Source organism: Garra rufa, chromosome 9 (assembly GCF_049309525.1).
Source record: "Garra rufa chromosome 9, GarRuf1.0, whole genome shotgun sequence".
In the NCBI taxonomy this organism is placed as follows: Eukaryota; Metazoa; Chordata; class Actinopteri; order Cypriniformes; family Cyprinidae; genus Garra; species Garra rufa.
In genome coordinates this window covers 10885915-10909849 of record NC_133369.1, presented here as the reverse complement: position 1 = coordinate 10909849, position 23935 = coordinate 10885915, and the positions used below count along the sequence as shown (strand labels likewise).

At 35.4% G+C, this 23935-nt stretch overlaps 1 protein-coding gene across 1 annotated transcript in view; it reads right to left on the bottom strand.

Moving 5' to 3' along the window:
* LOC141343148 (oxidation resistance protein 1-like) overlaps nucleotides 1-23007 on the bottom strand; it is a 40655-nt gene extending 17648 nt beyond the window's left edge. The window contains exons 1-6 of the mRNA XM_073847750.1: nucleotides 22807-23007; nucleotides 22676-22765; nucleotides 18346-18501; nucleotides 14373-14557; nucleotides 11149-11789; nucleotides 8790-8868 (exon numbers count right to left, since the gene is read on the bottom strand). Coding sequence (XP_073703851.1) covers nucleotides 8790-8868; nucleotides 11149-11789; nucleotides 14373-14557; nucleotides 18346-18501; nucleotides 22676-22765; nucleotides 22807-23007 — 1352 coding nt within the window. The remainder of the gene's footprint in view (nucleotides 1-8789; nucleotides 8869-11148; nucleotides 11790-14372; nucleotides 14558-18345; nucleotides 18502-22675; nucleotides 22766-22806) is intronic.
* Between the last annotated feature and the right edge of the window lie 928 nt (nucleotides 23008-23935).

The window sequence follows — 23935 nt, the reverse complement described above, 5'->3', positions numbered from 1 at the left end:
GCACCTATACAAAATAATTATGTAAAAGTACACTGACAGTACAGTCTATATCAACTGATTCTATGGATTATTTTCATTCTTATACACTGAGAATGAGCTAAATAGCATTAAAGGTCAAACGATTCCTTATCTTATGAGGACCTCTAGTGTTCATCCCTGGTATTAGAGCTTTAATCTGACAAATTTATGTGACACTTTTAATGTTTTTGGGGCCTCTGAGCATGATAACATTTTGAAACTACACGTATTTCCTAAGAATTTCTTGTTCTTTATATGTAAAAAGTTTTGATGAGTTAGAATAATGCAATTTAAAGATACATGAAAATAACTCTTCATCTTTTTTATTGTTACTTTCATAAATCACCACATCAACACCGTTCAAGATGTCCCAAAGCCGTTCACAATTTAACATCTTCAGTATCTTGGCATCATGTTGACAAAGTTTGGTGTGAACTGTCTGATTCTGCTATGAGTGATATGAATTTATTCACAGCTATATTTAAAAACACAGGAAACAAATGTTAAAGTTTGACATGTTGCCATGGCAACAGCATTTGATGTATCAAGGACCCCTTCACAGATTCTCATCGGCCGTGTTTTGATATTATTCTGATGAAGTTTGAAGCAAATTGAGTAAAATTAAGAGGTTGATTTAAAAGCGTTTTGCAAGCAACACACTTCCTGCTGCCAGTTGGTGGCGCTATAAATTTGACTCATAATAGTCACATCTCTGTGATCGGTATCATACGATGAACAAACTGCTTAAGTTTGGTCAAAATCAGATAAAGTGTGTCAAAATTATTAGACATTTCCTGTTTCTCATTTCTCGCCATAATTTGTCGCCCTGCCACGGCCAAACCGTTCGAGATACCAAAAATCCCCTGGCAATTTTGCATTCCCAATATCTTGAGATCATGCTGACCGAGTTTGGTGGCCATCGGTGGAAAGTTCTAGGAGGAGTATTTCAAATTCCACAGCTTGATTTTTCCAAAAATCCATATTTAAATAAAAATAGCTGACTTCCTGTTGGTCGTAGCTAATGGGTGTAAATTAGAAAGTTGTCCGGCTTGATGAGTCCAATATATGTACCGAGTTTGGTGACTGTAGGACAAAGTAACCCCCCAACTTTTGTCAAAAGGTGGCGCTATGGAGCGCCTGCTCCACGCCCATTTATGGGCTTTTATCAGTGTTTAACTGTCATTAATACAGATGTGTGTGTTGAGTTTCATGAAATTCTAAGCATTTTAAGTGGCTCAAAAACACAAAAAACTAAAGTTAAAGTTTGACACGTTGCCATGGCAACATGATAAAAGTTATGGATAACGTCCTTCACAGATTCTTATCGGTCGTGTTTTGACATTATTGGGATGAAGTTTGAAGCAAATTGAGTAAAATTAAGAGGCTGAGTTTAAAGCGTTTCAAAAACGTCACGCTTTCTGCTGCCAGTTGGTGGCGCTATAACTTTGACTCATAATAGTCACATCTCTGTGATCGGCATCAGACGATGAACAAACTGCTGAAGTTTGGTCAAAATCAGACAAAGTGTGTTAAAGTTATTAGACACTTCCTGTTTCTCATTTCTCGCCATAACTTTGTCGCCCCGCCACGGCCAAACCGTTCGAAATATCAAAATTCCCCTGGCAATTTTGCGTCCCCAATGTCTTGAGATCATGCTGACCGAGTTTGGTGGCCATCGGTGGATACACCTAGGAGGAGTATATCAAATTCCATTGCATGCGCTTTTTAGACATCCCTGAATAGCTGACTTCCTGTTGGGCGAAGCACTGACTTTGAGCATGAAAGTTGTTCGGCCCAATGGGGTCTATATGTGTATGAATTTTGATAAATGTAGGTCAACCGGTGTGTGCTCCAGAGTCCCTCAAAAGTAAAAATTTTTAACGCTGTGCCACGCCCCCCCCAGGTCACCCCCCCATGTCAAAGTTTGTCCGGCCCTGATGGCCGCAGGTTCCAATGTGTGTGCAAAGTTTCAAGAGTTTTCGTGTATGTTAAGGGCCCCGAAATGACCCAAAACATTGATGAAATAATAATAATAATAATAATAATAATAATAATAATCCTTAGAAAAACAATAGGGCCTTCGCCCTTTTGGGCTCGGGCCCTAATTAAAGCTGCGAGCAGCGATGAACGGGCCCTCGCACCCGGGCTCACCGCCGACCGGTGGCTTCAGGAAAACAGCAATCGGTGGGCAGTATGCTTTTAATACAGTAAATATAGAAAAAATATGTCATAAGTCATTTAAATGTGCCAAAATTGCTGCTGCCAGCTGGTGGCGCTATGCCTATAACTGATTATTGACATGTAGATGTGTTCAGGCCAGCACTATTATCAAACATATGAAGTTTGGTGCAGATTGACCTTGGTGTGTTTGAGTTAGTGAAATATATGAGATATCCTGCTGCCAACAGGTGGCGCTATGATAATATCTGTATATTGGTCTTTAGGTGTCTTCAGGCCAGGACTCTTACCAAACCTGTGAATTTTGTGGCAGATCAGACATTTTCAGGCTAAGTTATAACCACTTCTATGTCTATGCAGAAACATCAAACTTTGTCAGGCCACCACGGACATGCCCTTTAATGAAAACTCAAGATCTTCACAATTTAACATCTCTAAGGCCTCAAGATCAGACTGACCAAATATAATGTTGATTTAATTAAATGCAATCAATGCAAGGACTTCAGATAGATGCCAACTGTGAACCAGTATGCTACAAATAAGAACATGTAATTCATGATGATAGCAAAATGTTATTATTGCTTCCTTTATATCCTCCACTTCTGCTTAAATGTCATTGTTACCTATCTGTACAATTTTTGTATAATATATTTTTGTATAAAATCAATTGTTGTCATAACTAAGAATCAATAAGGAAGACGGTGCCCAGTTGGCACATGCATTCACAGTAACCATCTGCTAGTTTGGATTTTAAGTTTACAGAATTGAAAGGGTTACACTTTAAAATCAACACACAGACACATACACACAAAATATAAAATGTTGCCATCCAGTTTCATTTGTTAAAATTAACTATATCAGTTAACATGACCAATAAATAAATAGCATTTATTAATGTTAATTAATATTAAGCTAAAAAAAGTATTCATATAAAGTTTATGTACTGTGAATTAACATGAACATGAACACAGTTCATGTGGGTGTACAGCAATACACAATAAAGTGCTCTATAAACGCTTCATTCTTTCAAAATATCTTTAAAAATCAAGTTGAGTATTTTAACGGGGTGATACATATATATAACTGATCTTAAAATTATGGTTTTCAGATGTTTTGAAGAGATAACAGTAACGTTTGTTTTGTTGTCAAAGTTTGTCTTAATTTTTTATTATTATGATTTTATATTCAATAAATAACACTATGTAAATATTGTCTATCAATGAAGATAAATTGATCATGCTAAAAAGTTGTATTTTTTAAAATCTTTTGCTATGTGACTGAATAGGACAAGTTCATGGTACAGTTAAGTAAAAAATAAATAAAAAACAACAACTGCAAAAAATGAACAATGAAAGACTTAGTGACCCTTTATATTTTCTCAAAATATCAGACTCTCAAAGATCAGACATATTTATGTAATTACACTACATACAGTATGTGCATTTTGTTCAAAGATGGTCTGTAGGATGGCTCTCTACTCTGTCACCCTCTCTGCCTCTCACCCCTCCCCCCTGCAATAATGAGCTTCTCTGTGCCTGACTGAACGCACACACATACTGTAGAGACATTCACCAGAGTGACAGCAGGTTTCTGAGTTATTTTTTAAATTTTCTTTAATTCATAGAAGCTTGTATACATTTTTTATTTCCAGCACTTGCTCAGAATGATTAGATCTCTGTGTGAAAAAAGTTTTAAAGAGTTTGGATGCTGCACTTTAAAGATATAAAAATATTTTTTACTATATCTTTAAAAAATCACCACGTCCACACCGTTCAAGATATCCAAAATCCGGTCGCAATTTAACATCTTCAGAATATTCTCTTCATGTTAAAAAAGTTTGGTGTGAACAGCTGGTTGTTCTTAGAAGTAGTGTGCATTTGTTTACAGCCTGATTTTTCCAAAAATCCACATTCAAATCAAAATAGCCGGCTTCCTGTTGGTCTCAGCTAATGAGTTTGATTTAGAAAGTTGTCCAAATTGATGAGATTAATATATGTACAGAGTTTAGTGATTGTAGGAAAAACTAACCCCCCAACTTTTGTCAAAAGATGGCGCTATAGAGTGCCTGCTCCACGCCCATTTATGACCTTTTGCCAGTGTCTAACTATCATAAATATTGACGTGTGTGTTGAGTTTCATGAAATTCTAAGCATGTTAACTGCCTCGAAAAGACAGGAATCTAATTTTAAAGTTTGACATGTTGCCATGGCAACAGCATTCGATTTATCATCGACCCCTTTACATATTCTTATCGGCCGTGTTTTGACATGATTTTGATGAAGTTTAAAGAAAATTGAGTAAAATTAAGAGGCTGATTTCAAAGCATTTTGAAAATGACACACTTCCTGCTGCCAGTTGGTGGCGCTATAACTTTGACTCATAATAGTCACATTTATGGAATCGGCATCATACAACGAACAAACTGGTGAAGTTTCATCAGAATCAGGCAATGTGGTCAACAGTTATTAGACACTTCCTGTTTCTCATTTCTCGCCATAACTTTGTCGCCTTGCCACGGCCAAACCGTTCGAGATATCAAAAATCTCCTCGCAATTTAGCGTCCCCAATGTCTTGAGATCATGCTGACCGAGTTTGGTGACAATCCCATGGAATTCCTGGGAGGAGTACGTTAAATTCCAGAGCATGCGCTTTTTAAACAGCCCTAAATATCTCACTTCCTGTTGCGTGGAGCCCATGACATAGAGTACAAAAGTTGTTTGGCTCAGTGAGATCTATATGTGTACCGAGTTTCATATCAATACATGCAAGTATGTGTGCGCAGTACATCAAGTTTTCAAACTGTGTTCCAGGGGGCGCTGTAGAGGCCCTGAACCACGCCCGGGTCCCAGCCTCTTTGGCGTCCTGATGGCCGCAGATTCCGACGTGTGTGCAAATTTTCAAGAGTTTTTGAGTATGTTAAGGCCCCCAAAAGTGCCCGGAAGGTTGAAAAAAAGAAAAAAAAAAAAAAAAAAAAAAAAAAAATAATAACCCTTAGAAGAACAATAGGGCCTTCGCCCTTTTGGGCTCGGGCCCTAATTAAAGCTGCGAGCAGCGATGAACGGGCCCTCGCACCCGGGCTCACCGCCGACCGGTGGCTTCAGGAAAACAGCAAACGGTGGGCAGTATGCTTTTAATACAGTAAATATAGAAAAAATATGTCATAAGTCATTTAAATGTGCCAAACTTGCCGCTGCCAGCTGGTGGCGCTATGCCTATAACTGATTATTGGCATGTAGATGTGTTCAGGCCAGCACTATTATCAAACATATGAAGTTTGGTGCAGATTGACCTTGGTATGTTTGAGTTAGTGAAATATATGAGATATCCTGCTGCCAACAGGTGGGGCTATGATAATATCTGAATATTGGTCTTTAGGTGTCTTCAGGCCAGGACTCTTACCAAACCTGTGAATTTTGTGGCAGATCAGACAGTTTCAGGCTAAGTTATAACCACTTCTATGTCTATGCAGAAACATCAAACTTTGTCAGGCCACCACGGACATGCCCTTTAATGAAAACTCAAGATCTTCACAATTTAACATCTCTAAGGCCTCAAGATCAGACTGACCAAATATAATGTTGATTTAATTAAATGCAATCAATGCAAGGACTTCAGATAGATGCCAACTGTGAACCAGTATGCTACAAATTCCCTATTTCTGATGATGATAAGAACATGTAATTCATGATGATAGCAAAATGTTATTATTGCTTCCTTTACATCCACCACTTCTGCTTAAATGTCATTGTTACCTATCTGAACAATTTTTGTATAATATATTTTTGTATAAAATCAATTTTTGTCATAACTAAGAATCAATAAGGAAGACGGTGCCCAGTTGGCACATGCATTCACAGTAACCATCTGCTAGTTTGGATTTTAAGTTTACAGAATTGAACACACAGACACATACACACAAAATATAAAATGTTGCCATCCAGTTTCATTTGTTAAAATTAACTATATCAGTTAACATGACCAATAAATAAATAGCATTTATTAATGTTAATTAATATTAAGCTAAAAAAAAGTATTCATATAAAGTTTATGTACTGTGAATTAACATGAACATGAACACAGTTCATGTGGGTGTACAGCAATACACAATAAAGTGCTCTATAAACGCTTTCTTTCAAAATATCTTTAAAAATCAAGTTGAGTATTTTAACGGGGTGATATATATATATATATATATATAACTGATCTTAAAATTATGGTTTTCAGATGTTTTGAAGAGATAACAGTAACATTTGTTTTGTTGTCAAAGTTTGTCTTAATTTTTTATTATTATTATTTTATATTCAATAAATAACACTATGTAAATATTGTCTATCAATGAAGATAAATTGATCATGCTAAAAAGTTGTATTTTTTTTAAATCTTTTGCTATGTGACTGAATAGGACAAGTTCATGGTACAGTTAAGTAAAAAATAAATTAAAAACAACAACTGCAAAATACGAACAATGAAAGACTTAGTGACCCTTTATATTTTCTCAAAATATCAGACTCTCAAAGATCAGACATATTTATGTAATTACAATACATATGTGCATTTTTTGTTCAAAGATGGTCTGTAGGATGGCTCTCTACTCTGTCACCCTCTCTGCCTCTCACCCCTCCCCCCTGCAATAATGAGCTTCTCTGTGCCTGACTGAACGCACACACATACTGTAGAGACATTCACCAGAGTGACAGCAGGTTTCTGAGTTATTTTTTAATTTTCTTTAATTCATTGAAGCTTGTATAAAATTTATATTTCCAGCACTTGCTCAGAATGATTAGATCTCTGTGTGAAAAAAGTTTTAAAGAGTTTGGATGCTGCACTTTAAAGATATAAAAAATTAGGGTTATGTTTTTTACTACATCTTTAAAAAATCACCACGTCAACACCGTTCGAGATATCCGAAATCCGCTCGCAATTTAACATCTTCAGAATCTTCTCTTCATGTTAAAAAAGTTTGGTGTGAACAGCTGGTTGTTCTTAGGAGTAGTGTGAATTTGTTTACTACCTGATTTTTCAAAAAATCCACCTTCAAATCAAAATAGCCGGCTTTCTGTTGGTCTTAGCTAATGAGTTTGATTTAGAAAGTTGTCCAGATTGATGAGAACAATATATGTACAGAGTTTGATGACTGTAGGAAAAACTAACCCCCCAACTTTTGTCAAAAGATGGCGCTATAGAGTGCCTGCTCCACGCCCATTTATGACCTTTTGCCAGTGTCTAACCATCATTAATATTGATGTGTGTGTTGAGTTTCATGAAATTCTAAGCATGTTATCTGCCTCGAAAAGACAGGAATCTAATTTTAAAGTTTGACACGTTGCCATGGCAACAGCATTTGATTTATCATCGACCCCTTTACATATTCTTTATCGGCCGTGTTTTGACATGATTTTGATGAAGTTTAAAGAAAATCGAGTAAAATTAAGAGGCTGATTTCAAAGCATTTTGAAAATGACACGTTTCCTGCTGCCAGTTGGTGGCGCTATAACTTTGACTCATAATAGTCACATTTATGGAATCGGCATCATACAAGGAACAAACTGGTGAAGTTTCATCAGAATCAGGCAATGTGTGCAACAGTTATTAGACACTTCCTGTTTCTCATTTCTCGCCATAACTTTGTCGCCTTGCCACGGCCAAACCGTTCGAGATATCAAAAATCTCCTCGCAATTTAGCGTCCCCAATGTCTTGAGATCATGCTGACCGAGTTTGGTGACAATCCCATGGAATTCCTGGGAGGAGTACGTTAAATTCCAGAGCATGCGCTTTTTAAACAGCCCTAAATATCTCACTTCCTGTTGCGTGGAGCCCATGACATAGAGTACAAAAGTTGTTCAGCTCAATGAGTTCTATATGTGTACCGAGTTTCATATGAGTACGTGCAAGTATGTGTGCGCAGTACATCAAGTTTTCAAACTGTGTTCCAGGGGGCGCTGTAGAGGCCCTGAACCACGCCCGGGTCCCAGCCTCTGTGGTGTCCGGACGACGGCAGATTCCAACGTGTGTGCAAATTTTCAAGAGTTTTTGAGTATGTTAAGGCCCCCAAAAGTGCCCCAACGGTTGAAAAAAAAAAAAAAAAAAAAAAAAAAAAACAAATAAGAATCCTTAGAAGAACAATAGGGCCTTCGCCCTTTTGGGCTCGGGCCCTAATAATAATAAACGGAGCAATTCCAATAGGGTCCTCGCACTGTAGTGCTCGGGCCCTAATAAACAGAAAGAAAAAACGTAAAAAGTAGTACATTTGTAGTAAAAACTACAAAATTGAACAGATTTCCGCCCCTATTTTCCCACATTAGTAATCTATAGCATGTATACAGCTTCATCCACATTATCGCATCTTGCCTAAACAAATTTCTGAGCAACAAACAAGCATTGTTGACGTGGGTGGTAACATGTTCACATATCAACAAGCCGCAGATGTTTAGAAACAAGCCATATGTTTTAAACTCTTTTATCTGACAAGATCAAGAAAACTTCTTGATTTGATTCCTCATGATATCACTCCAGAGCTCATTCTGAAAGCCGGCTCATCCGTTAGCGTTGAATAACTATCAGCTGATGACTCATACACTGGGATGGAAAGCACCTTGGGGCACACAGAAAGCTCAGCACGTCTACAGCTGAAAAGCTTGGAGCAATGATGATAAAAATATACAAGTGAGAGTCTAAAAATGAACATTTCATTATCTGCATTCCATTATAAGACTTAGCCTAGTGGACATATTGCTCATACAGCCCTCTCTGGCATATCACGGGAATATTATACCATTATCATAATTTCCACCTGTTCCACTTCATTCTCTAAACACCACTGAATATGGATATTTTTTTGGTATAGTGCTATAATGGGTTCGATATGATACAACAATGCAGAAAATAATTTTCTTCCTCACTGTAAAAACGGCCTGTTGTTTCTGACGTGTGTTGTAATGTTAGTGTGCATGTGCAGTTGTCACGTTTGATGGGCTTTAGCTTATCTTTTGGTCAAAGAAAGGGCTGTTTTCTCAGCCTGGCCTTGACAGATCAAAGCAGCGTGTAAAAGCCATGGTAAAATGTCTCTGCGCTCCCTCAGGTGATAACAGGTGAGCCACTTTTCATTTCCTAGCACTCGCTAGTCTTGCCACCAACAAAGCCACATAACACAAGGTTATCAGCACTTCCCAGCATGCCCCACCCCAGACAAACAGTAGGACAGAAGCTTACTTTGATAGTAAAATGTAAGAACGCTGTACGTTAATGTCATCAGTGAAGGGTCCAATGATACTAAATGTGCACAATGGGCTAAGAGAAATAATTTTATAATGTGCAAAAAGTGAGTTGAAAGTGATTTGTAAACATTTTTGAATAGTAAGATTTTTTTCTATTTTTTAAGTATGTTAAGTTTTGCAATTTAAATATATTCCTGTGATTTCAAAGCTGAATTTTTAGCATCATTACTCCAGTCACATGATCCTTCAGAAATCATTCTAATGTTGTGATTTGCTGCTCAAAAAACATTTTTTATTATTGTTATGTTGAAAAAAACCCCGAGTAGAATTATTTCAGGTTTCTTTGAAATAGAAATCTTTTTAAACATTATAAATGTCTTTATTATCACTTTTGATCAATTTAAAGCATCCTTGCTAAATAAAAGTATTAATTTCTTTACTTCCTATATTTCTGAAAAAAAAAAATGTTTTAAATATTGATGATAAAATTAAAAACAGTTTTTTAATCAAGAAATCAGAATGATTTCTGAAGGACCATGTAACAATGAAGACTGAAGTAATGATGCTGAAAATTTAGCTTTGATCACATGAAAAATGTACAGCTTAAAATATTCAAATAGAGAATATTTTTCAATAGTAAATATATTTAAAAACTGTACTGTTTTTGCTGTACTTTGGATCAAATAAATGCAGGCTTGGTGAGCAGAAGAGACTTTAAAAAACATTAAAAATCTTACTGTTCAAAAACTTTTGACTCCCAGTGTTTATATAGATATTTATAAATAGATATATACACCTTTCAACTCACTTTTTACTAAATATAAAGTTCTCTCTTTGTCTCTCTCTCTACATCTATATAATTGTATAAAATAAAATGATTCAAATAAAATAAATAGCCGGCGCCGATAGCCTTGTGGGCAGCGTGCTGACATACAGCGTCATTGTGCTCCGGGTGTCCCGTGTTCGATTCCCGACTCGAGGACCTTTCCCGCTCCTGCCCCCTATCTCTCTTCCACTTCGCTTCCTGTCATTACTGATTTGTCCTATCACAATAAAGGCAAAAATGCCAAAAATAAACCGTGAAAAATAAATAAATAAAACAAATAGATGAAAGCATTTGTTTACATATTTAAATACACATGTTTAGGTAATGTAATTAAGTTTTATTTATAAACATATACGTGTTTATAAAAGTTTTAATTTCATCATATAGAAAATCGTATAAAAAGCCCAATTGATAAAATAAAATAAAAATAAAATAAATTAAATATCAAATATTTAAAATGTATTACAAACCCTAAATAAATAAATATAAACCCTCCCTGGGGTCGGCAATCGACAGCCAGCTCACTTTTTATCTTTTCTTTTTCTTTTTTTTTCTCAGTTTTTTTTATTTAATACCTAAGTTTGAACTTCCAAAATGCAGTTTAAATGCAGCTTCAAACTATCCCAAATGCGGTCTTCCTCGGCTGGGATCATTTACAACCACATTTGGGATTGTTTGAAGGCGCACTGAAACAGCATTTTGGAAATGCAAACTCAGGGCACCATTGAATCCCACTATATGGAGAAAAATCCTGAAATGTTTTCCTTTCTTTACAACTGAAGAAATAAAGACATAAACATGTTGGATGGCAAAGGGGAAGTACATTATCTGTAAATTTTTGTTTTTCTCCTGTAATAAGAGACTAATCCGTGGCACAAATGGCAGAAATATTGGAGAAGATGTAGTCATACCCTCAGCAGAGCTCAGTCTCTGGCTGCTCTTTGACTCCTGGTCGTTCTCTCTCTGGGCCTGCTGGACGCTCTCTCGCTGTTCCTTGGCTTGTTGCATAGTGTGACTCATGCACATCTTCCTCAGCTCTTCTACGTCTGTCTCTGAATCTCGAGTTCCGTCTCTGGTCAGTTTAGCCCCATCGGGCCTACTTTCCTGTCCCGTGGCCTCCCCTGCTCCAGGGGCCGAGCTCTGAGAACCTGAGTCTTCGGTCTGGCAGTGGGGTGGTTGCTGGTGGTCACTGCTGGTGGGAGTGCTTGGCTGTTCCTGGCTAGGCTGTTTGGGCTGGGCAGTTTCGCTGGCTGGTTCTCTCTGCTCTGGCTTTTTCTCCTCCTCCTCCTCTGTATGGCTGCCCTCGGCTGACTGAGATTCCTGGAGGAGGGTCTGCACGGACTGGGACGAGGCTCCTGATGACTTGTCCTCCTGCTGCAGCTCCTCTGTGGACTGCCGCTCCTCCCGGATGGGTGAGAGCTCTGATTCGGTGAAGACGTCCTCTGAGATGGAGCCCTCGGTGCTGCGGGGGGCAGTGCTGGCGCTGTCGTAACCCTCCCGCAGACGCTGATCCGTTTGATGAGAGCTTCCAGAGAACACGGCTTCAAAATCCCTGAGGCACAAACAGAGAAAATGAGAGAAAACTAATTTTTCACATCTAAAGTTGTCTTTTCTGCTCTATGTTGTGGCTTTGGTTCAACCTAACCTAGTATTCTTCAATGGTAAAGACATAAATAATCATTCACAGATACTTCAGATAGAGAATAGAGATAGAAAAACTTCACCACTGAAATGTTTATAAAATATGTGCATTCAGTTTCTCTGAAAATGATAAGGCTTCAATCAGCCCACATATATAATTATATATTTAAGAATATAATTATAATAATTATATAATTGAAATAATATTTTCTTTATAATTATCATTATTATTCCAAAAATAAGGGTTTAAAAATAGACAATACTGTAAATAAAAAATATTTTTTTGTTGACATTTTATTCTAAATGTAATATTATGATGATGATTATTACATTTTATTATTATTTAATAACTATTATTTTTATTATAATATTATTGTTAATAACAATTATGATCATTATGACTTTTTATATTTTAATAACAATAGTAATAATTGTTCCTTCTTTTCTTCACAGAATTATTTTTAATTAAAAGCTATCATAATATTATTGAATTCAATAACAATACTACTAATAATAATAATAATAATGTAACATTAAACAAACTTTACATAATAATAATATTAACAATAACAACAGCAATAATAATAATAATTATTACAAAAATGGAAAATTATTACAAATAATAAAGTAAATTTGTCATCATTATTATTACATTATATTTTAATCACATTATGATTTAGTTATATTATATTAATATTATAATCTTTTTACTATAATATTTTTGCTAATAATAATAATTATTATAATGATTATAATTATTATTTAATACTATTATAATTATTTTATACTATTTATATTTTGATTACAATAGTAATTGTTTTTTTCCTTAATATAATTATTTCTATTTAGAAACTTCAATAATCATATTATTGACTTAATAATGTAACAATATTAAACAAACTGTATAATAATAATTACTAATAAAAATGGTAAAGGTTTAAAAAATAGGCTAATCATATAGTAAATGATAGATGTGTTTATTCACATTTGATTAATTTTTTTCATTATTATTATTATTATTATTTTTATTATGATTATAATTATAATAATATTATATAATATTAAATACAATATATAATATTATATTTTATTCACATTTTATTAAAAAATGTGCATTATTATTATGATTATAATTACATTTTATTTTAATCACATTATATTATTATTATTATTTATTTATTATTTTTATTATATTACAGTTAATACGTATTATTATTAAATATTATTTATCTTTCAATAACAATAATTATAATTGTTCCTTTTCTTCACATAATTATTTAGAAACTTCAATAATCATAATATTATTGAGTTCAACAATAATAATAAAGATTTTTTTAGAATCTTAAATATTTTAATTAAAATAATAACAATAATAATAATGATACTCTAAAAACTGTAAAGACATAATACAACAAAATAATACAAACACACTTCCAATCAACATGAGTGGTGTTGTGAAACTTCAGCTGCTATTGTACCATAAAATGCGACTAAGTTAATGTGACAGCCATAGCGTGCTGTGCATGAAAATCAACTTTTGATTCTCTAATGCACTGTTTCCCACCGCTGTGATGCTTCCATGTCATATTAAAAGTCTAAAATGGCCAGACTTCTTTTCGTGATGTATCGTGTCAGATGTGGCTTCTGTACTGTAAAACCACAACTTCAGACATCTGAAACACAAGGGCACACTGACATGTGTCTGTCTGGATGGTACGCGGATAGAAATACAAATACAACCGGAGCAATTAATAACAGTACAAGCCAACATAAAAGTGGGTAAATGAAAAGTAGGTCCTCTGTCTGTACATCTACATGATGCTTCACATTCACAACTAGGACCCTGCAGTGAACCCCATCTGACTGATGAACCAAGCAACACAGCTCTGAGCCGAATCAAACACATCATCATTCATAAACCAACAGAGGATATAAATATCTGGGGGTGGAAATGCTGCTAAAATCATTAACTTCTCATTACAAATCGAAATGGGTGAGTAATTCAGACGTAGGCGGCTGAATTCATGCTTCATTAACCTTAGAGTAAAAATCCATTTCCTGTATAATAAAGCTGAACGGTGGATATCTGAAATAATCACACAGCAGCGTGGTTCCTCACGCTCACCGCAGACAAAATACCGATTTGTCACACGAGAGATCTTCAATCTAGATAAGACGTCTGAAGATGAATCCAATTAATAACATGCAACGCAGCTGCAATTTTCACTTTTCATCATCTTTCATAATCAAAAGCATTCGTCTGGTGGCTCATTTTTAGAATTTTGTTTTTTGGGCCTTTGTGCCACTTATTGTACAGAGAGGACAAGAGCTTACTTTAGCGGGTGAATCTTGAACGATTAACAAAATGATCCTCAGTTTTGATTTGATTAAATGCATTTATAGGATTATTTAAATACTAATATGTCTTAGCCAAGGGTAAAAAAAGACAAACAACTGATGCTGCGCTGTGACAGTATAAAGCGCAAGGTCTTACGGTGGTATGGAGTCACGGATCTTGCTGTCGGTGATCTCTTTGTAAACGGCTGCAGACTGAACCTCATCCAGTGGACACATGATGCCGTACTCCTCACAGCCTCTCTCCAAAACCAGAGGGTCCGTCCGGTGAGGGTCAAACATGATGTTGTTGGGTGTCACCAGCAACACCCCGCTAACAACACCCTGTGACACATGACACAAGTATATCAGATAGAGCCATATGATCACACATCATACGTTCATATATACTGGCATTGAAAAGTTTGGGATTTTTTATGTTTTCGAAAGATGTTTTCATTTATTTGATCAAAAATACAGAACAATTGTAATATTGTGAAATCAGATTCAAAATAATGGTTTTCTGTTTGAATATATTTTAAAATATAATTTATTTCTATGATGCAAAACTGAATTTTCATCAGTCATTACTCCAGTTTTCACTGTCAAATGATCTTTCAGAAATGTATTCAAAATATAAATGTTTTGTGACAATATGCACTACCATTCAAACTTTTGGGGTCTATACATTTTTTCTTTCTTTTTTGGAAGTAAATTAATAATTTTACTCAGCAAGGATGTGTTAAATTAATGAAAAAGTGATTGTAAAGACAATGTAAAGACTTACATTGTTACACTGTTATTATTATTACTTATTAAATTCCTTCAGAATCCTGTAAAAGGTATCACAGGTTCCAAAAAATATTAAGCAGCAAAACAGTTTCCAACATTGATTATAAATCAGCATATTGACTTCTGAAGGATCATGTAACACAGAAGACTGGATTAATAATACTGAAAATTAAGCTTTGCATCACAGGAATAAATAATATTTTAAAGTATATTCAAATAGTAAACAGTTATTTAATATTGCAATTATATATTTTACAATATTAGTTTTTTTCAGCCTTGGTGAGTATAAGATACTTTAATGTTAACTATAGTAACAAATAACTATATAAACAAAATATAACATTTTATAAAAATTGTATATATATATATTTTTAAACACATTTATATACACTATCGTTTAAAAGTTGGGTTAATAAGATTTTGTTTTTGAGAGTTGTCTTATGCTCACCAAGCTATTTATTTGAGCAAAAATACATTAAAATTTTCTATTTTTTCTATTCTATTCCTGTGAGGCTCAGTTTTTAGTTTCACATGATCTTTAAGAAATCCTTATAATATGATGATTTGCTGCTCAAGTAAATTATGTTGAAGGACAATTTGACGCTAAAAGCAGTTGCACTTTTTAATATATATTTATATATAGTATACAGAATCTTGAAATTTCTAGAGTAGATTTTAGAAAGTTCAAAAGAACAGCATTTATTTGAAATAGAAATAAAGTCTTTACTGCCACATCAACAGGTGAGTATGCTGAACCAAACATTTAAAGAGGAGTCATTTCTTGACAAATGAAAGTACTACAGAGCACTTTTAGATGTAATACTGACAATACTGAAACCACTAGAGAATCGTCAAAGATTCATTTCTTTGCACAAAAGAGGACAGCGGCACAGGAGGAATGCCAAATCATTGTTTTAAGTGTGAAAATGTAGCAGAAGTAACACAAAAAAATATTGGACTTGTGACAAGGTCCCTGAAATAACCAGGCCTGCACTTCAAGCTTTTATTTTTATGATATTTTTGCTAGGAAAATGCCAGGCAAGTGTCTTGTCACTACAGTAAGAACTGCGTGGTTCCCACAGTGAAGTTTAGGGGTAGGAAAGCTTTTATAAAAAGACATGTAAGAGTGCTGAAGGTGTGAAGGAGTTGAGCTTTATCAATGCTTTCTTGAATTCACACACCACTGTGTCATTTCGTACAAAATCTTGAAACAGAATATGCTTCTTTCTGCTCATCCCCAGCATTTTTTTCAACATAAAAATGAGTGGACAAGCTCTTGAGCACCACATTATAGATCGGGGCATTTAAGGAGGTCATCCTGTAGGATTTAAACAAGATTTATGTGACAATATGTCTTGAACTTGTTCTCACATTTCAGCAGCCATCTTCTCAAAGGGACAATACTATAGAAATGAAACTTAAATATTTTATAGCAGTCAATGTGTAGCTTGTATAGCACTATAGATTTACTGTCCTCTGAAAATAACTTAACATACAGCCATTATTGTCAAAATAGCTGGCAATAAATGTGAGTACACCCTAAGTGATAACAGCAGTATGTTGTTTAACCATGCGAAGCCACATGTCCTATTTATCATGTTTATGTTTTTGTCTGCTTGACAGGACCATACAAAGTTGTGTATCTTGTATTAGAGCAGTTCAAATTAGGTGCTTTAAGTACAATTCTCTCATACTGACCACTGGATGTTCAGCATGGCATCTCATGGCAAAGAACTCTCTGATGATTTGAGAATTTAAATTGTTGCTCTCCACAAAGATGGCCAAGGCTATTAGAGGTTCAGTAACACCCTGAAACCAAGTTACACTACAGTGGTCAGGGTCATACAGAGGATCAAGGAAGTTGAGCACTCGTTCTGAGCATCAGGTGCATGACCCGGCTTCAAGAAACAGATGCATGAGTGCTGCCAGCATTGCTTTCAAGGTTACAGAAGTAAAAGGTCAGCTTGTCAGTGCTCAGACCATACGCTGCACACTGCAACAAGTCGAGTTGCATAGGCATTGTCCCAGAAGGAAGCCTCATCTAAAGCTGGCTTACAAGAAAGCCCACAAACAGTTTGCTGAAGACAACCTGTCCAATAGCATGAATTCCTGGAACCATGTCCTGTGGTCTGATGAGACTATAAGATGAACTTGTTTGGCTCAGATGGTGTCCGGTGTGTGTGGCGATGCCCTGGTGAGGAGTACCAAGAAAATTGTGTCTTGCCAACAGTCAAACATGGTGGTGGTAGCATCATGGTCTGGGGCTGCATGAGTGCTGCTGGTTCTGGGGAGCTGCAGTTCATTGAGGGAAACATGGATTCCATTATGTTCTGTACATTCTGAAGCAGAACATGATGCATTCAAAAACACACCACCAAGATGACAACTGCCTTGCTGAGGAAACTGAAGGTGAAGGGGCCAAATATTTCTCCAGACCTGAACCCTATTAAGCACCTGTGGGGCATCCTCAAGCATAAAGTGGAGAAGGAACATGTGTCTAATGTCCAGCAGCTCCCTGATGTCATTGTAGAGGAGAGGAAGAGGATCCCAGCAACAACCTGTGCAGCTCTGGTCAACTCCATGCCCAGGATGATTAAGGCAGTGCCAGATAACAATGGTGCTAGCACAAAATATTGACACTTTGGACAAGTTCACTTAGGGTGTATTCACTTTCGTTGCCAGCTATTCTGACAATAATGGCTGTATGTTGAGTTATTTTCAGGGGACAATAAATCTATACTGCTATACAAGCTGCACATTGACTACTCTAAAATATATCCAAGTTTCATTTCTAATGTATTGTCCCTCGAGAAGATATACTAAAATGGTTGCTAAAATGTGAGGGTAGTACTCACTTTTATGACATACTGTATTCATTATCTGATAAGAGTGAAGGATCCATCAAACTGATTAAAACAGCTTTGAACTGTTGTTTTTGGATGATTAATTACAAGAACTGGCTCATAAGAATCACTTGTGAATCAGACCACACTGGTTACACTGTAGCCGTTCAGTGAATTCACTCTATAAATGCTGGGGTGAATGTGAGGGCAGGCATGTTTTGACAGTGTGAGAGAAAATCATCTTTGCACTAACATCATTACACTCGTCAGGCATAGAGTATTCACTAAGGAGAACAGATCAGTGCTGGAGACGGCAGCTCAACTCCTACACTTTAAGCGAAACTTGGAGCTCCTCGCTGTTTTGCAGTCTTTTGTTTCCCCAGAGGACGGAGGAGAAGCAGGGGTCTTATTAATGACTAACCTGAGGGACTCCTCCATAAGATAACTTTTGTGCAACTTCGGAGCCGTTGCCACTAGAAAAGTCGAACACTGACTCACCTTGCCGTCTGTGATGTACTTGCAGTTGATTTTGAGGAACTTCTCTGTCAGCGCTTCTTCTTCCTCCGAGGTGGAGGAAACCACACGGGAGGGCCGCAGGGCGGAGAAGACAGGAGGAGGAGCAGGAGCATCGGAGCGAGGTGGACCATTAGAGTCCTGAGAGACAGAGATGGGACAGATTAAAAGAAGAACTAAAGAAACAAGCCACCAATCCACATTACATTGTCTCCATTACATAAAAATGACTTTGGTTATTATATGATGATTAAGTTTCTGACAAGTTGGCTGAGCGATTTTGACATCTTTCTCTCTTCTGACCAATGTAATCAATCTCTCTATACTTTTTCATTTTTTAGAAAGTCAATTAACTTTTATTTTCATAGCACTTTATGCAAATCAGACTGTATCAAAACAAGTTCACCAAGATAAACAATTGTGACCCTGGACCACAAAACCAGTTGTAAGTAGCACAGGTATATTTGTAGCAACAGCCAACAATACACTGTATGGATCTAAATTATTGATTTCTCTATGATGCCAAAAATCATTAGGATATTAAGTAAAGATCATGTTCCATGAAGATTTTTTGTAAATAAATAGTTCAAAACTTAATCTTTGATTAGTAATATGCATTGCTAAGAACTACATTTGGACAACTTTAAAGGCGATTTTCTCAATATTTAGATTTTTGCACTCCAGATTCCAGAGATTTAAATTGTTGTTTATTTCAGCCAGATATTGTCCTATCCTAACAAACTATACACCAATGGAAAGCTTATTTAGCTGTACAGCAGTGCCATCATCCAGCTTTATTGAGTTCAAGTTTCTCATCCAATGAGAGTCAATGCATTAATATCGATCAATTATTGAAAGTTTAATATCTTTTACACCACAACTAAACAGACCAAAAGGCAACAGTGGCAGGGAACCCAAACACATCAGCTGACAGAAATCGAGAAAAAAGCCTTGGAAGAAACCAGGATCAGTTCCCCTGTGGCCGAAGCAAACAAAAACGGTGTGTTATTGATTGTGTCACAATGGTGTTAGGTGGGAAAATTAAGAGTCATAAAGCACAAAAAAAGTTTTTTTTTTTTTTTTTTTTTTTGCAAATAAGAATGCAAAAATTATATTTGTTGTAGTTTCCATTCACAACTATGAATATTTCTGCTTATGAGAACCCTGGAACAGTGAAAAAAGATCCTTCACAACAGCTACTGTTACTGCAGTAAAATCATAACAAATTCATCCAGGATCTGCAGAAACCTTTTTTTGACAATAGTGTTGGTTTATATCACAGGTGTACTATATAAAAATAACTGCAGTAACTATGGCAATTTGGTGGAAACGATGACCGTAGGAAAGGAATTTGCAAATAATATCTCTAATGTTTTAATACTTTTTTTCAAGAAATTAGATTATATTGAGAGTAAACTGTGCTCAGATTTGCAGATTCAGATTCAGATTCAGCTGTGCATCACAGGAATAAATTACATTTTAAAATAGAACAGACAATTTAAATTGCAATAATATTTCACAATATCACAGTTTTACTGTTTCTGAGTAAATGCAGTTGAGGTCAAACGTTTACATACATCTTGCAGAACCTGCAAAATGTTAATTAGTTTCCTAAAATAAGCGGGGTCATACAAAACGCACGTTATTTCTTATTCAGTACTGACTTGAATAAGATATTTCACATAAAAGACGTTTAAATGTAGCCCAGAAGACAAAATAATAGTTGAATTTATAAAAATAACCTGTTCAAAAGTTTACATACACTTTATTCTTAATACTGTGTTGTTACCTGAATGATCCACAGTTGTTGTTTTTTTTTTTAGTGTTTAGTGATAGTTGTTCATGAGTCCTTTGTTTGTCCTGAACAGTTAAATTGCCCGCTGTTCTTCAGAAAAATCAATCAGGTTCCATTAATTCTTTGGTTTTTCAGCATTTTTATGTATTTGAACCCTTTCAAACAACTGTATGATTTTGAGGTCCATCTTTTCACAGTGAGGACAACCGAGGGACTCACACAAAACTATTACAGAAGGTAACGCTCACTGATGCTTCAGAAAGAAAAACCATGCATTAAGAGCTTGGGGTGAAAACTTTTGAACAGAATATAGATGTGTACACTTTTCTTATTTTGCCTAAATATCTTTTTTTAATTTAATTTAGTACTGCCCTTCAGAGGCTACAGAAGATACTTACATGTTTCCAGAAGACAAAATAAGTACAATTTGCTCTGATCTTCAAATTCAAATAGTTTTCACCCTCCGGCTCTTAATGCAATGTGTTTCCTTCTGAAGCATCAGTGATCGTTTTAACGTTCTGTAATAAAGAATTTGTGGGGCCTGAAGGATTTTTCTGAAGAACAGCAAGCAATTTTACTGTTCAGCAATCACTTCACAAAAAAAAAAAAACACAGCTGTAGATCATTCAAATAACAACACAGTATTAAGAATCAAGTGTATGTAAACTTTTGAAAGACTAAACTAAAAACTGCATTAGGTCTGAAAAAAGAGAAACCTTTTGTTCTCCTCCTGGACTTGTTCTGAAACAGGAAGCAGCACAGGACTCTGGGTAGTGATCTGTGTGTGTGTGTGTGTGTGTGTGTGTGTGTGTGTGTTGGAGGAGGCATGAATACTCGTAGCCGACAGCGGGAGCAGAGAGTGGGTGCTGGGTCTCCTGCAAACATGACCTCCTGCCCACAGCTGTCTGCTTCCCTCCGACACACACTTCCACTCTCACCTCCTCACACACACACATCTCTCAGAGCTGACTGGAGCAAACTGACACTGATGCACCAATGCTGGGATACTGACTGCACAAGAGACCACTGACTCTTCATCTCTCCTGCTCTTTCTTTCTATTTGGATCTGGCAGTGACAGTGTTTACAACTGAGAATCTGACACAACATATTAAGGCTTTTGTGAAAATCTCACTACTAAAACACAATTAGATGCTCACCACTACTGTTTATCTCAATGATAGTGATTAAAGGCAGAGGTACACTAACAGTCAAAAGTAAGTTTTTTAATTTCTTTTAAAGAAGTCTCTTCTGCTCACCAAGCCTTGCATTTATTGATAAATATATTTTAAAATGTATTTTATTCCTGTGATTTCAAAGCTGAATTTTTAGCATCATTACTCCAGTTACATGATCCTTCAGAAAATCATTGTAATATTCTGATTTGCTGCTCAAAAAACATTTATTATTTTTATTATTATGTTGAAAACAGCTGAGTAGAATTTTTTCAGGCTTCCTTGATGAATAGAAAGTTCGGAAGAACAGCATTTATCTGAAATAGAAATCGTTTGTAACATTATAAATGTCTTTATCATCTCTTTTGATCAAATTTAAAGTATCCTTGCTAAATAAAGGTATTAATTTCTATCATTTATAATACGGAATTCAAGCTTTTGAATGGTACAGTGTATAATTTTAAAATGCTTTTTATTTTAAAAAACGCTAATCTGTGGATCTTTTTATTTAAAGAATCCTGAAAAAAAGTACTCAACTGTTTTAAATATTGATAATTATTATAATAATAATAGAAAATATTTCTTAAATGGCAAATCAGAATATTAGAATGATTTCTGAAGGATCATGTGACACTGAAGACTGGAGTAACAATGCTGAAAATGTAGCTTTGATCACAGGAATAAATTACATTTTAAAAATATATTCAAATAGAAAGCAGTTATTTTAAACAGTAAAAATATTTGTAAATATACATAAAAAAATTGTACTGTTTTTGCTGTACTTTGGATCAAATAAATGCAGGATTGGTGAGCAGAAGAGACTCAAAAAAAAAACAAAAAAAAAAACTTTTGACTGGTAGTGTTGATGATCAGGATACTTGGCACAATACCGATATTTAAAAGGGATAATTCAGCCAAAAATGAAAATTCTGTTATTAATTACTCTCCCTCATGTTATTCCAAACCTAAGACCTTCGTTCATCTTTCGGAACAAAAATTAAGATATTTTTGAAGAAATCCAGCAGCGTTCTGACCCTGCATAGACAGCAACACAACTACCATGTTCAAAACCCTAAAAGATAGTAAAGACATTGTTAAAATAGTCCATGTGACATCAGTGGTTCAACCGTAATTTTATGAAGCTACAAGAATACTTTTTGTGGGCAAAGAAAACAAAAATAACAGCTTTATTTAACAATTTGTCTTATATTTGTCCCTGATCTGCCTTTGATCTTACAGCTCATAATCAAGCACAACATCTGCGTCAGAACACTATAAATAAAGACAGCCTTTTTCCACATATTCGAGACATTCCCAATTAATATTTATAAACCAAACCACTCTTACAAAATCGTCCCTGACAAGCACAGCGGCCGTTGTTCCCGCCCTCTGGCCTCGACATCGCACATCCTGCGTGCCGTGACAGAGCGGCCCACCCTTCAGATGCCAGAATAAGCAACCAGAGAGTCAAAACATGCCTTCACGAAACCCCGTTCACAGTTAACAATCCCCGCCTTCTTCCAAACACAGTCTCTCCTCCTCTGGCAGCCCAGGAAGAAGGCGTTCGTCTCGCATTGCGCCGGGAGAAAGGATGCCACCGATGTAACGTGCACGGAAAACGCAAATAGCTCTGTGTATTTCCAGAGCTCTGACGCCGGCTTGCTGTTTATAGCTCGCATCATTATCAAAGCCGTTATTAACCACCAGAATACAAGAGAACATCCAGTGTTCCCGGGAAGACATCGATTGGGAACTTAGTAAAAGTTTAAAAGAACAAACGACGCCTTCCCTGCATGCTGTAAAGCTAGATTTAGGATTTGGGAAGGGATAAACAGATCTGTATCTGTTCTAGGGATGTGCAAAACTACATAGTTTAAAAACTAGCTAGTTCGTGGTTTATTTGAGAAACTAATAGAACAGCCGGTTTGAGAAAGCCCTGTATAATTAGGCTGGATAGGGTCATGTCTTCCAGACACTAGCCAGACACATTTCTTAAAGACCTTAAAGAACTTAAAACCAGAGTTTTGCAGATTTTAGTCCACGTGGGTTAGCGTTGAGGCCTATATTCTAGCATAGTATTTTAAATATAAAAAGTTGAAAACTAAAAGTTGATTAAATTCTTTATAAATTTCTGTAAAGTTGCTTTGGAAGAATGGGCAATGTGCCATGACGAATCATTTCTAAAAAAAATAAATAAAAAAAAATCATAATTTTTACTAAAAAAAACAAACAAACCCTAAAAAGTCAAAACCAAATACCATTTTCAAATAAAAATGATACCCAAATAAATACACAAATTTCATTTTTACAAACAAAAACGTTATATAACAAAATATTAAATCTTCCAAAAAATTAAACACAAAGTGTTTGTTTTTTAAAACAAAAAGGTAATATAAATAAAAAGCCATTTTTATGAATAAAAAAAAAACAAAAAACTTTTAAGTAGTAATTAAAAAAGTTATATAAATATTATTAAAAAAATAATTTAAGAAATAAAAATGGCACACAAACAAAAAATGAACTCAGTTTTACAAAAAAATATATAAAAATGACAAGCAATTTTTTCAAGCAAAAATTATATATATATATATATATATATATATATAT